Raw genomic sequence first — 13563 nt, 5'->3', positions numbered from 1 at the left:
TAGACCAGTTCTTGACTCTGTCTGGCCTAAGAATCTTCCTGTGTATGGATCTGATTCAATGTACCTACACCATCCAAATCTGAAAATGAGCAAGAGGGTAGAGACTCAACTATTGATCCAGAGGCTTCTTTTGACTCAGAGGGTGTGGCTACAAAGGGATGGTTCAGCTGAAAACTATATAAAGAGTCAAAGCAGGCATAGAAACGATCAGTTTTTGAAACCGGGAGTTGCAGCTTTCCCCTGCCTGAATATGATGATGTGTAACCATTGTCCAGATCAAGTAAGTCCCTCAGCTCCATAAGGATGCTTATCTCACACAACCTAGTCTAGCCTTGTCCTCACTTGAAATTTGCTCATATAATGCATTACTTGGTTCTTTTTTAAAATGAGTTCCCTCTAAGAAAGTTTGCCTGACCTGTATCCTAGGTATTTTGTACTCTTTGACTTATATCTACTTAACAATAGGTACATGACATGCATGATATTTTGGGTCTGCATTACCTCACTCAGGATGGTATTTTCTAGTTCTGTCCAATTGCCATCAAATTTTTTGATGTCCTCATTTTTTGTTACCTGGATTGTTTTCCATTGTGTAAATGAACTATATTTTCTGTATCCACTCTTCAATTGAGCGCTATCTACATTGTTTCTAGCCAGCACGTGGCTATTACAAATAAGGCTGTTATGAACATAGAGGAGCAAGTGTCCTTGTGGTATGATGGGGTGTAATCTGGGTATAAAACCAGGAGTGATATAGCTGGTTTGTCAGGTAAAAGTGTATCCAGTTTTCAAAGAAACAACTAGATTGATTTCCAGAGTGGTTGCATCTGTTTGCAATCCCACCAGAAATGGAGGAGTGTTTTCTTCCTGCACATCCTTACGGTCATGCACAGTCAATGGAGATTTTTTTTATCTTAGCCATTCTGATTGTTGCAAGGTGGAATCTTAAGGTCATTTTGATTTGTGTTTCCCTTTGAACATTTCTTTAAGTGCCTCCTGTTCATTCAAGGTTTTTTTCTAGGTTTGAATTAGGGGAAGGGTTGAAGAAGCTGAAGGGGAGGGTGACCAAATAGTGATTCTACCAATCTCAACAACCTGGATGCCTGGGAGCTCCCAGAGACTGCGCATACACAGGCTTGTGTAAAGCACCAAGTCCATGTATAGCAGAGGACTGCCTGGTCTAGCTTCAGAGGGAAAGACTTGAGGACCTCAAGAAGGCAGATGCTGGAAGGGTTGGTGGGGGAAGGAAAGCACCCTATTGGAGGAAAGGGGGAGTAGAAATTATATTAGGAACTATGGAAGGGGCAGTGCCTGGAATGTAAACTAAAAAGAAAAAAAATTGCTGGGCTTTAAAATAACAAAGATTCTCCTACCACAAACACCTGAGGGCTGCTTACCCAGAATATCCAAGTGTGTTCTCAATTACATCTGATTATTAATTAGGTCATAGTGGTTTCTGTAGGATATTTTAGTTTTGTTTTTTGTTTTTTGAGACAATCTCATTAAGAATGTCAGGGTGACCTTCAATTCTAGGCACTCTTGGCCGAGTGTCAGATGTAAGTTACTCGAGTGTCTTGAGTACTGATGTTTATGTCACTTTAAGCCTGGTATTATTTGGTGGGCTTTTAATCCCAGCAACAGGAAGGCAGAGGGAGGCTGTGAGTATCAAAATATCCAGATATTATATATGTCTTTTAGAAAGGCAAAACAAGGGGATAGAGAGATGGCTCAGTGTTTAAGAACATTGAGTGTACTTAAAAAGGTACTGTGCTCAATTCCCAGTAATTACATGGTTGCTCAAAACCGTTCATGATGGGCTCTGTTGCCCTCTTCAGGAGTGTCTGAGGACAGGGACAGTGTACTCATATATATTAAATAAATAAACAAACCAATAGATACATCACTAAATAAATAATGAAAAACTAGCAAACAAACACAAAATACCAAAAAAGAAATGGTATTTGCATCTGCTCAGTAATAGTCTCTTATTTAGTGAACTCAGAATGTCCTCAAATTTGGAGGAAGAAAGCCGTATATACATTCATACGAATGTTTGTATATATAGTATATGTACATCTATATGTATATATGTGTGTGTGTGTGTATAAAAGACATTATATCACAATCACAGTCTCACTCCCTCCTCTCCTCCTGTACTCATACTTGACTCCAACAGGAAGGGGTGTGTAGTCTCTAAGTTGGGTGGCAGCCTAATTTAAATAGTAAGTTTCAAAGAACTGTGGGTAAGATCATGTATCAATGAAGCAAAACAAAACAAACCAACAAACAAAAGCAAGCAAGGCATTTCTATATGCTGAAGGATACATGGCCTATTCTTTATAGGGAACCTATCATGTGTTTGAAAATTCAGGAAGAAGCTAGCATGTTTTTATTAAGTATTCAATGAAAAATCTTATTATAACCTAAACTTAAAATTTATGCCCTCTTTTCATTTATTTTTTGGCTGTCCTTTTGTTTCTGCAGGTCTTAGGCTAGATTTCCTAGTACAGTTGAAGTAACCAATTATGTTATTGAACTAATGAGTCTCCTGACTTTAGCATGTGAATTGTAATCTAAACCTAATAGCCTCTTCTTTAAGGATGCTTTATAAAGAGTTAGAGACCATGTTAATGGCTACTGAAGGATTACTGACTTTAGTGTTTTACCACTCTATTTAGCTTTGTAGTTTGCAGACCTCAAGCTTGGAACTTTGTGAACACCTTCTCCAAATGATTTGTATGGTCACAATCAAAGATTGATGTCAATAACTAATTATGGGAATGTCAAAGGTGCTGTGACTTATTCCATGCAGGGTAGCTGGATAAATAGAGATTGTAGTTAACTTGTAAATTGATTTTCTTTCTTTTCTTTGAGGGACAGTAGAGCTAAACACAGTCTCTTCATCATCCAACACCTGACTGAGGCTTCAGAGTTTCTGGTGATCCCTTCCCAGTGGGATGTATTCACCCCAGCTGTGGCTACAATTGGATGTGTTCTTTGGGAACTAGGATATTTTGGAGATACATCTTAATGCAAGAAAGAAGTATAGCTTTAAAAACAGCACAGGCCAGATCAAACAGTTCTGGATTAGACATATTATGGTGGCACAGACTGAGTAGTGATGGAACACACATGTAATCTCAGCACTTGGCAGGCACAGGCAGGCAGTTCTCTGTGGAGTCCAGGCCAGTGTGTTCTATAAGTAAGTTTCAGGACAGCCAAGGATATAGGTAGTTGTGTAAAGACATTATCTCAAAGAACAAAGAAAAAACAACTGAGTGTACTCAAATTGGTAAACCGAGTATTCCATCTTCATCACTAGTGATCCAAGCCCCATATTTACCTGTCTGGGATAAAAGACTTGCTAAATTTCTTGTCATTAATGATATTTTTCCTGGCTTCCCTAGCATGACTCTTTAGAAGAAGACAGAATGAATTTCTACTCGCCACCCACTCTGATGGAGCTAGCAATACAGCGTCTACTGAGGGATGAGTACTTGGCCATTTCTGCTCTCAAGGACCTGCCCAATATGATGTTCCCAGTGATGTTTAAGGAGGCATTTATTGATGGACGTACAAAGATCTTGACCGCCATGATACCTGTGTGGCCCTTCCCATACCTTTCTGTAGGAACGATGCTGAAGAACCTCAACTTAGACACTTTGAAGGCTGTTCTTGAGGGGATAGATATACTGATTTCAAAACCAGTTCTTTCCAGGTAGGGAGGATCACTTGGGGTTGGTGGAAGTTTACCTGAGTGCTGAGAATGAACAATTAGGGACAGAGAATATTTGGACAATTGTGGATCAGAGGCTTCTGATTTCAATTTTTTCTTCACTCCATATTCAGGATTATTCTTCACTGTATGTAGAGGGTTAGAGGGGTACAGAGGCTTGAGAACAGTCTTGGCTATCTGGGCAAATAATGGATAATGCAGAAGACAGAAAAGAATAGGCAAACTCAGTGAGGAATGGACATTTTCCTGCATCCCAAAAAGGTTCAAGTGAAATGAAAATGGAATTAAAGGGCTTGGAATGAAGGGAAGTATGACAGGGCTAAAGATGGCCTTTGTGCAAAGAATATTATTAATTTACTCAGTGTGAGGCTCATGGTTTCATTCTAGGCACAGGAATAAGCAAAGTTTTGGAAGAAAAAGCTGAAGTGTGAAATGTGAAAGGTAATCAAACGATCAAATGTGTTGTCCTTTACCTTCTCAGAATTATACTCATTTCTCCCACAGTAGGTGCAAGCTCAGAGAGATCACTTTGAGCCATGATTTGGTTGTGGTATGGGCTGGATCCCATGAAGTCGAAGGCTTACCAGAGTTCATGGAACAGGAGAAGCCAGTTGAGAATAGTCCTGGCTATGGGACAAAGAACAAATTGAAAGTGACAACAGAACTCCAATTCATGGAGGGCCACCTTGATGAATGTTCCACTTACTTGTTGCAGTGGGCCTACCAGAGAGAAGATTCCATTCATCTACACTGTAGAAAGCTGAAAATTTATGGCTTAACCAAAGCCACAGTCATAGAAATGTTCAAAATTGTACATGCAGAATATATAGAAGATCTGGAACTATCTTGTCTTTGCCTAGAAGATTTGGATTTTCTTAATCCCTACCTGAAACAGATGAGCAATCTACTCTCACTCACACTAGATGAGATCATATATACCCTCAATATAGATGATTATAGAAATATTAATGAGGAAAAAGTGATTACAGTGATTTCTCATCTTCCTACATTCCACCATCTCCAGGAACTCTATGTACATGGTGTCATTTTTATAGAATGTCTCAGGTAAGGAAGGATTGAAAGAGTCCAATAGACAAGAGAAGACACCTCTCTTCTCTTTGCTTTTCTATTTTCTAGTTGTTTTTCTTTTGCTTTGTTTTACAATCTTGGTAGTCCACGATGGTCTGGTCACCATAAACCTAGCAGTAATAGAGACATAGCATATATGAGCAAATGAACTATGTGATAAGATATATATGGCCGGATATAAGCGTGGTTCTTATTGTTCATGTTTAGAGCTCAGAAATAGGTTGAGTAGATGAGAAATATGTAACACTGAGGTTCATGGTGAAGAAAGGATCATGGACCTTGGAGGCACAAAACCTCTGAGAACTTTTAAAAATAGCAATAGGAAGTTGTTTAATTTTATTTGAGTTAGGTATTTCTTCCTACATACACCAAGTTGGCCTGATATATCCATTGGTGTGCTTTCTTGCCAGGTCCTGAATCATGTTGCTATAGACAGGACTCAGACTAGAATGATCTGAGTTGTGTGAACAGACAACAGAAGGCAATGTCCTGGGTGGGGTTTGACTTCAATGTATTGACAGACTGAGTCTGTGAGAAGTGTCATCTGCTTGTCTGCAAATCTATCAACCGTGATTGTCACAATTTTCCAGAAAGCAATCATTTCTTCTCTTTCCAGGTGCCTAAGGAAGCCCTTGGAGGTACTTTCGTTCACTGACTGTGACCTCTCACAGTCAGACTTGGATTACCTCCCCTATTGCCTGAATATTTTTGAGCTCAGATCTCTCCACCTGACTGATGTACGTTTAAGTAATTTACTTCTTGAGCCCCTTGGGTTTCTCCTTGAGAGAGTTAGACATACCCTGAAATCCCTGCAATTAATGTCATGTGAAATGGGGGAAACTCACTTCAATGCCCTGCTGCCTGCCCTAAGTCAATGTTACCAGCTCACAGTAGTTAATTTCTATGGTAATGAACTCTCTCTGCTTTTCCTGAAAAAACTTCTACACCACACAGCCAAGCTTAGCCAGCTAGCTGATGAGCTGTACCCTGCCCCTCAGGAGTGCTATGATAACAGGGATGTAGTACTATCACACAGATTAGAACATTTTTGTTCTGAGCTCCTGGATATACTCAGGGCCATAAGAGAGCCCAAGAAAGTCACCTTTGGTACAATCAAATGCTCCAAGTGTGGTGGGTCCTATGTTTATGATCTGGAGACCCAATGTTGCTTTTTTGAAAAGAACCCTCCCTGGGCTTGATTTTGGAAGAGAAAAATGGTAGCATACTATTGGGAATTGATATCCTAAGTGAATGTCCCTTGCTGGAAGGAGCATAGATGTGTCAACCACCTAAATGTCTGAGACACACTGAAAAGAAAGGAATGTCCTCAGAGCTGGTAAAGAGTATTGCATCTATAAAAGATGTTAAGCACTATTTTATTCTCTAGGATTATTGTAGTTTGTGTGTGTTACAATACAGGCATCCTTGCATGAAAATGTTGTTCCCGTCTGTTGACTGCATACAATAAATGTGTTGACTTTCTGGGGTGCTGGTATGTCTCTATCAGAGCACAGAGCCTAATCATTCCCAGGATCTATAGCTCTGTCTTGTTTCTTCATTCCTCATAATCATAATTAGTTCAACCTCAGATATGTGCAGCTTCTTGAATCTCAGGAACAGTTCTCATGAATTGGACCCAAAGCACAGGGCTTCACAAAGTGTTCAACATTTGGGAAACAGATTTGTATGTAGTACATTCAGATAACAAGTGACTTAGATATGGAGAAAAATGGGGTGAACAGGGTTTTTCAAAAGTCAAGAAAATGAGGACCAAGTGAATACCAAGCAGGCATAAGTCAGGAACTATTTTCTCCTATTTGTCATTTGCGGGAAGATATTATATGCAACATATGAACAATCAGAGACCTGATATCAAAATGAGAAGGACATGATGATGTGACCTTAAGCTATCTAATGCTTTATTCTTCCAGAACAGTTTATATGTTGTATAAGAAGAGTTTCTAACACCATCCCCTGATTTCCTGTGACTGGTTCTCTTGGGGGTCTCCAAAACTTCATGTGTAGTACAGCTTCTTTAAGATAATGAGGTGATTAAACAGCAGGCTGCTAAGATTTCTCTATGGAACGTATCTCAATCTCCTTACTCACTTTAGTTCATCTCTTTAACATCCAGGCTGGCCACTGGACCTGTACCTAATTCCATGGAGCTCTGCCTCACTTGCTTGTTATGGGGCTTATTGTTCTCTGTAGAGTCCCTGGTGAGCTGAGATTAAATATGTGCACATCCACGAGAGGCAATTTTCTTTTTTAAAGAAAATGTACCAAGATTTTCTTCATGAGAGTCTATGAATAGCCTTACACAATTTAAAACTGTGAGTTTTTGGGAAGGATGCCCATAGAGAATGAAAGATGTTTCTGGCTAGAGTTAGGAATGAACAATAATGTAGGTATACTCAGAGTCAGCCCAAAACACCATCAGACCATGTTCTCAGCACAAAGGAGATCTATGTGCTTCAGAGGGACAAAGGCCAAGGGATAAAAGACAATGACAGGAGATAGAAGACAAAGTAGAGGGGAAGAGAACAAGGGAGAGGGTAAAGTGGTATTCGTGTTTGGGGACATGGCAGGATCAAAGGACTACCTCTGGATAGAAAGAGAATACCTAGCCTATAGGTCAAAGGCATGTTATAGAGGTGAAAGGTAAACCCCATGTGAGCATAAAGTATTTAATTTTAATTGGAGTAGGTAATTACATAAGCCAAAAGAGACTTTTCATTGCTAGACTTGAAAGCTTAGTCTTGGTAGTGACTCTCAAGAAGAGGAAATATTCAAATAAAGGAAGGGACTTTGGGGTCTACCTTGAGAAATGAAATATAATGGTTTTTTAGGAAGGCACAAGGATAGGGAATAAGGACCAGGCCTGCCAGGACCATGTTTGCTGTTGTCAGGCTGGCAATGGTCACATCACTGGGGCAGAGGATTTGAGAAAGTAGGAGTTTCAAATTAATCTGCATATCAAGACCATGCATCAAAAATTATTCAAAAAAACAAAAAAATCTAACCCCAGAACAAACTACATACATAGCACCTCACTCAATTTACTAGTACATGACTAAATAAATAAGACTCTGCTGTGGGAAATAATACACTGAATGGGCGTCCAGAATTTCATGCTTGTGTGAATTCTTTAGCTTTCACAAAGAGAACTGCAACAATAAAGATAATGAAAATAGTCCCTGACAACATCTGTTTTGGACACAAGCAACCAATCAGAAGGCAAGTTTTGGTTTTAAGGTGGAACAAAGAGGGAGAACAGTGAGGGTTTAATGAGCCTGGTTCTCATTTTTCATACACATTGCACTGTGTTAAAACCTAAGATACTATGAGTGAGTTTTTTGTAAAATTTTACTACTTTCCATAGAGAGATGGGTGCAGAGGATTTATTTTTACAGAAATAATGTGAAATACTGTAAAAATTAGGTTGAGAGTACTTTATACATACAGGGAAGAAAAGGAAGTTATTTTCCATTATGAAACACACATGAATGTTTAGGTATAAGGTGAACAGAAAGAAAGATTTATGTCAAAAAAGACAAGAAAAAAGAATGAAAATTGATCAGAAGGATTTGAAACTGTCTTACATTCTAGGAGGGGTAGCACATGCCATTAGTTCCATTATTGTTCAGGAAGAAGCATGGAGATTTCAGTGGGTTGGGAGTCAGCCTAATCTAAGTAGTGAGTTCTGGCCAGGGATATTTCAGTGAGGTCTTTTCTGAAATGACAGCAGCAATAACAACAACAACAACAAATACAAAACACTGCAATTACAATCAAAACCATGTCTTCATCCAGTTCTTCTTAAAAGTCTGAACTTATGCTCTTCTGTCCCATCTCCTTTCTAATGATTCTAGATCTGATGGAGCACCCCAGTGGAGGAAGGTGATCTACAGGCAGTGAGGGCTGATTGGGAGAAACTAAACCCAGGACCCGGCAGTGAGTCTCATATTCTCTCCTTCCAGAGTCTTCTCTGATTCTGAAGCAGTGAGACACCTGTCCCTCATAAATCTCCCTTCCAGATCTACCTGCAAAGTTAAAACTGCCAGTTTATTGGATGCCTGAGTCCTACCAAATAATACATATATTTCATTTACTGTCTAAATGGATGATGTTCCCTCTATGAAATACCAAGTACCTGAGAATTGCTTGAACTTCCAGAGCCCAATTATTAAATCCCTGCACAACACTGGTTTATTTTACTTACTTAGTTGCTACTTTGTTTCTTAGTCTTAGATGTATCTTTGAGACAAAGTCCATTTTTTAGGCTTAGATCGATTTCAAGTCTCCGGAATTCTCCTACCTCAGCCTTTTTCCTGCGAGGACGACAGTTTAGAATAAACCCACCAGGCTGAGTTCTATTTGCCTGTGTCCCACATAATTCTGAGTGTAAGGCAAGTTGGTGTTACTTTATCTTTGATAGTAGGGACATCCACAGCAAACCTCCTGGAAAACATCTTCAGAGAACCTTGTAGAAACATCTTGTTGCAACAGTGAAATCTGTTCTGAAATATAGAATACCTAATTGGGAGCTCTGTCCGTCATCTGCTATGTTAGTGACTGAAAAGTTTGAGACAGGAGGATGGCTTACATCTATTAATACTAGGCAATGGTTCTAAATATGTAGCAAAGAAGGAAGAGTTTTTCAAAAACAATTATAAGCTCAAGGGTCACTTTCTCCAAATTGGATATGTTTAAATATGCCTGTCAACCCAGAAAAGAACTGAAGTGAGTAGTAGACAGTGATAATTTCCATAGAGAACATCCTCTTCTCTGCAACCTGCTGTGAGTTAACTCAGTACCTTAAAGAAGCTGCACTACACATGAACGTTGGAAGTCCCATGGGAAGGAACTGTCAGAGGGAACTAGATGACATTATTAGGACTATTTCTCTGTCTACAAAGTGAAGTTCTTCTTAACCAACATATAAACGGTTCTGGAAGTATAAGAATTAAGCACCTTAAGGTCACATAATGTACTTCTCATTTTGATATCAGGTCTCTGAGTATTAAAATGTTGCAATTATTGTCTTCCAGCACAGGTTAAATACAGAGATATAGTTCCTGAAGTGTGCCTGTCTTGGTATTCACTTGGTCTCATTTTCTTTATTTTTTTTAATTAGGTAATTTCTTCATTTACCTTTCCAATGCTGTGCCAGAAGCCCCCATACCACTCCCACTCTCCTACCCTCCCACTCCCACTTCTTGGCCCTGGCAGTCCCCTGTACTGAGGCATAAATAGTTTGCAAGACCAATGGGCCTCTCTTTCCAATGATGGCCAACTAGGCCATCTTCTGATACATATCCAGCTAGAGACATAAGCTCCAGGGAATACTGGCTACTTCATATTGTTGTTCCACCTATAGGGTTACAGATCTCTTTAGCTCCTTGGGTACTTTCTCTAGCTCCTCCATTGGGGGCCCTGTGATCCATCCAATACCTGACTGTGAGCATCCACTTCTGTGTTTGCTAGGCCCCGGCATAGTCTCACAAGAGACAGCTATATCAGGGTCCTTTCTTCTAGTGTATGCAACGCTGTCAGCGTTTGGAGGCTGATGATGGGCCAGGTATGGCAGTATCTAGATGGCCCATCCTTTTGTTTCAGCTCCAAACTTTGTCTCTGTAACTCCTGTTATGGGTGTTTTGTTCCCAATTCTAAGAAGGGGCAAAGTGTCCAAACTTTGGTCTTTGTTCTTCTTGATTTTCATGTGTTTTGCAAATTGTATATTGTATCTTGGGTGTTCTAAGTTTCTGGACTAATATCCACTTATCAGTGAATACATATCATGTGAGTTCTTTGTGATTGGGCTACCTCACTCAGGATGATATCCTCCCGTTCCATCCATTTGCCTAGGAATTTCATAAATTCATTCATTTAACAACTGAGTAGTACGCCATTGTGTAAATGTACCATATTTTCTGTATCCATTCCTGTGTTGAGGGGCATCTGGGTTCTTTCCAGCTTCTGGCTATTATAAATAAGGCTGCTATGATCATAGTGGAGCATATTTCCATTTTACCAGTTGGAACATCTTCTGGATATATGCCCAGGAGAGGTATTGCAGGATCCTCCTGTAGTACTATGTCCAATTTTTGGAGGTACTGCCAGACTGATTTCCAGAGTGGTTGTACAAGCTTGCAATCCCATCAACAATGGAGGAGTGTTCCTCTTTCTCCACATCCTCGCCAGCATCTGCTGTCACCTGAATTTATGATCTTAGCCATTCTGACTGCTGTGAGGTGGAATCTCAGGGTTGTTTTGAGTTGCATTTCCCTGATGATTAAATATTCTGAACATATTTTCAGGTGCTTCTCAGCCATTCAGTATTCCTCAGGTGAGAATTCTTTGTTTAGCTCTGAGCCCCATTTATTAATGGGGTTATTTGATTTTTTGGAGTCCACCTTCTTGAGTTCTTTATATATATATTGGATATTAGTCCCCTATCTGATTTAGAATAGGTAAATATCCTTTCCCAATTTGTTTGTGGCCTTTTTGTCTCATTGATGGTGTCTTTTGCCTTACAGAAGCTTTACAATTTTATGAGGTCCCATTTCCGATTCTCGATATTACAGCACAAGCCATTGCTGTTCTATTCAGGAATTTTTCCCCTGTGCCCATATTGTCGAGGCTTTTCCCCACTTTGTCCTCTATAAGTTTCACTGTCTCTGGTTTTATGTGGAGTTCCTTAATCCACTTATATTTGACCTTAGTACAAGGAGATAAGAATGGATCAATTTTTATTCTTCTACATGATAACTGCCAGTTATGCCAGCACCATTTGTTGAAGATGCTGTCTTTTTTCCACTGGATGGTTTTTGCTCCCTTGTCAAAGTTCAAGTGATCATAGGTGTGTGGGTTCATTTCTGGGTCTTCATTTCTATTCCATTGGTCTACTTGTCTGTCACTATACCAGTACCATGCAGTTTTTATCACAATTGCTCTGTAGTAAAGCTTTAGGTCAGGCATGGTGATTCCACAAGAGGTTCTTTTACTCTGGAAAAGAGTTTTTGCTATCCTAGGTTTTTTTGTTATTCCAGATGAATTTGCAGATTGCTCTTTCTAATTCATTGAAGAATTAATTTGGAATTTTGATGGGGATTGCATTAAATCTGTAGATAGCTTTTGGCAAGATAGCCATTTTTATTATATTGATCCTGCCAATACATGAGCATGGGAGATCTTTCCATCTTCTGAGATCTTCTTTAATTTCTTTCTTCAGAGACTTGAAGTTCTTATCATACAGATCTTTCACTTCCTTTGTTAGAGTCACACCAAGGTGTTTTATATCATTTGTGATGATTGAGAAGGGAGTTGTTTCCCTAATTTCTTTCTCAACCTGTTTATCCTTTGTGTAGAGAAAGGCCATTGACTAGTTTGAATTAATTTTATATCCCGCTACTTCATTGAAGTTGTTAATCTGGTTTAGGAGTTCTCTGGTGGAATTTTTAGGGTCACTTATATATACTATCATATCATGTACAAATAGTAATATTTTGACTTCTTCCTTTCCAATTTGTATCCCCTTGATGTCCTTTTGTTGTCGAATTGCTCTGGCTAGGACTTAAAGTACTATGTTGAATAGGTATGGAGAAAGTGGGCAGCCTTGTCTAGTTCCTGACTTTACTGGGATTCCTTCCAGCTTCTCACCATTTACTTTGATGTTGGCTACTGGTTTGCTGTATATTGCTTTTATCATGTTTAAGTATGGGCCTTGAATTCCTGATCTTTCCAAGACTTTTATCACGAATGAGTGTTGGATATTGTCAAATGCTTTCTCTGCATCTAAGGAGATGATCATGTGGTTTTTGTCTTTGAGTTTGTTTGTTTTTTCTTTTTTTTTTATTACGTATTTTCTTCAATTACATTTCCAATGCTATCCCAAAAGTTCCCCCCCCCTCCCCCCCACACTCCCCTACCCACCCATTCCCATTTTTTGGCCCTGGTGTTCCCCTGTACTGGGGCATATAACGTTTGCCTGACCAATGGGCCTCTCTTTCCAGTGATGGCCGACTAGGTCATCTTTTGATACATATGCAGCTAGAGTCAAGAGCTCTGGGGTACTGGTTAGTTCATAATGTTGTTCCTCCGATAAGGTTGCAGATCTCTTTAGCTCCTTGGATACTTTCTCTAGCTCCTCCATTGGGGGCCCTGTGATCCATCCAATAGTTGACTGTGAGCATCCACTTCTGTGTTTGGTAGGCCCCGGCCTAGTCTCACAAGGGACACCTATATCACCGTCCTTGCAACAAAGGCTTGCTAGTGTATGCAATGGTGTCATCGCTTGGAGGCTAATTATGGGATGGATCCCTGGATATGGCAGTCTCTAGATGGACCATCCTTTTGTCTCAGCTCCAAACTTTGTCTCTGTAACTCCTTCCATGGGTGATTGTTTCCAATTCTAAGAATGAGCAAAGTTTCCACACTTTGGTCTTCGTTCTTCTTCAGTTTCATATGTTTTGCATATTGTACCTTATATCTCGCTATACTAAGTTTCTGGGTTAATATCTACTTATCAGTGAGTACATTTTATTTGAGTTCTTTTGTGATTGGGTCACCTCACTCAGGATGATGCCCTCCAGGACCAAACATTTGCCTAGGAATTTCATAAATTCATTCTTTTTATTAGCTGAGTAGTACTCAATTGTGTAAATGTACCACATTTTTTGTATCCATTCCTCTGTTGAGGGGCATCTGGGTTCTTTCCAGCTTCTGGTTATTATGAA

The 13563-nt window shown here is 39.6% G+C and overlaps 1 protein-coding gene across 4 annotated transcripts; it reads left to right on the top strand.

Annotated features, from left to right (window-relative positions):
- Positions 1 to 205: 205 nt before the first annotated feature.
- Pramel26 (PRAME like 26) lies at positions 206 to 7054 on the top strand. 4 transcript variants are annotated; one of them, NM_001347257.1, is made up of 5 exons: positions 206 to 280; positions 3408 to 3718; positions 4241 to 4801; positions 5442 to 5562; positions 6960 to 7054. In NM_001347257.1, the coding sequence occupies exons 1-5, from the start codon at positions 251 to 253 to the stop codon at positions 6981 to 6983; spliced, it is 1047 nt and encodes a 348-aa protein (NP_001334186.1). In that variant the 5' UTR covers positions 206 to 250; the 3' UTR covers positions 6984 to 7054. The 4 variants fall into 4 exon arrangements, with proteins under 4 accessions (NP_001334186.1, NP_001005371.2, XP_030109497.1 ...); NM_001005371.3 differs by lacking the exon at positions 6960 to 7054 and having other exon boundaries at positions 5442 to 6308; XM_030253637.1 differs by lacking the exon at positions 6960 to 7054 and having other exon boundaries at positions 212 to 280; positions 4241 to 4794; positions 5420 to 6024.
- The last annotated feature ends 6509 nt before the right edge of the window (positions 7055 to 13563 follow it).

This window comes from Mus musculus, chromosome 4 (assembly GCF_000001635.26).
Source record: "Mus musculus strain C57BL/6J chromosome 4, GRCm38.p6 C57BL/6J".
In the NCBI taxonomy this organism is placed as follows: domain Eukaryota; kingdom Metazoa; phylum Chordata; class Mammalia; order Rodentia; family Muridae; genus Mus; species Mus musculus.
Note: the sequence above shows the minus strand (reverse complement) of the source record. Positions and strands in the feature narration are given on the sequence as shown.

Excerpts from the sequence above, each read along its gene's own strand:
- Pramel26 (XM_030253637.1), top strand. The coding sequence starts at position 251 with ATGATGATGTGTAACCATTGTCCAGATCAA. Across the intron at positions 281-3,407 it reads GTAACCATTGTCCAGATCAA|CATGACTCTTTAGAAGAAGA; the intron begins GTAAGTCCCTCA and ends TGGCTTCCCTAG. Across the intron at positions 3,719-4,240 it reads TCAAAACCAGTTCTTTCCAG|TAGGTGCAAGCTCAGAGAGA; the intron begins GTAGGGAGGATC and ends TTTCTCCCACAG.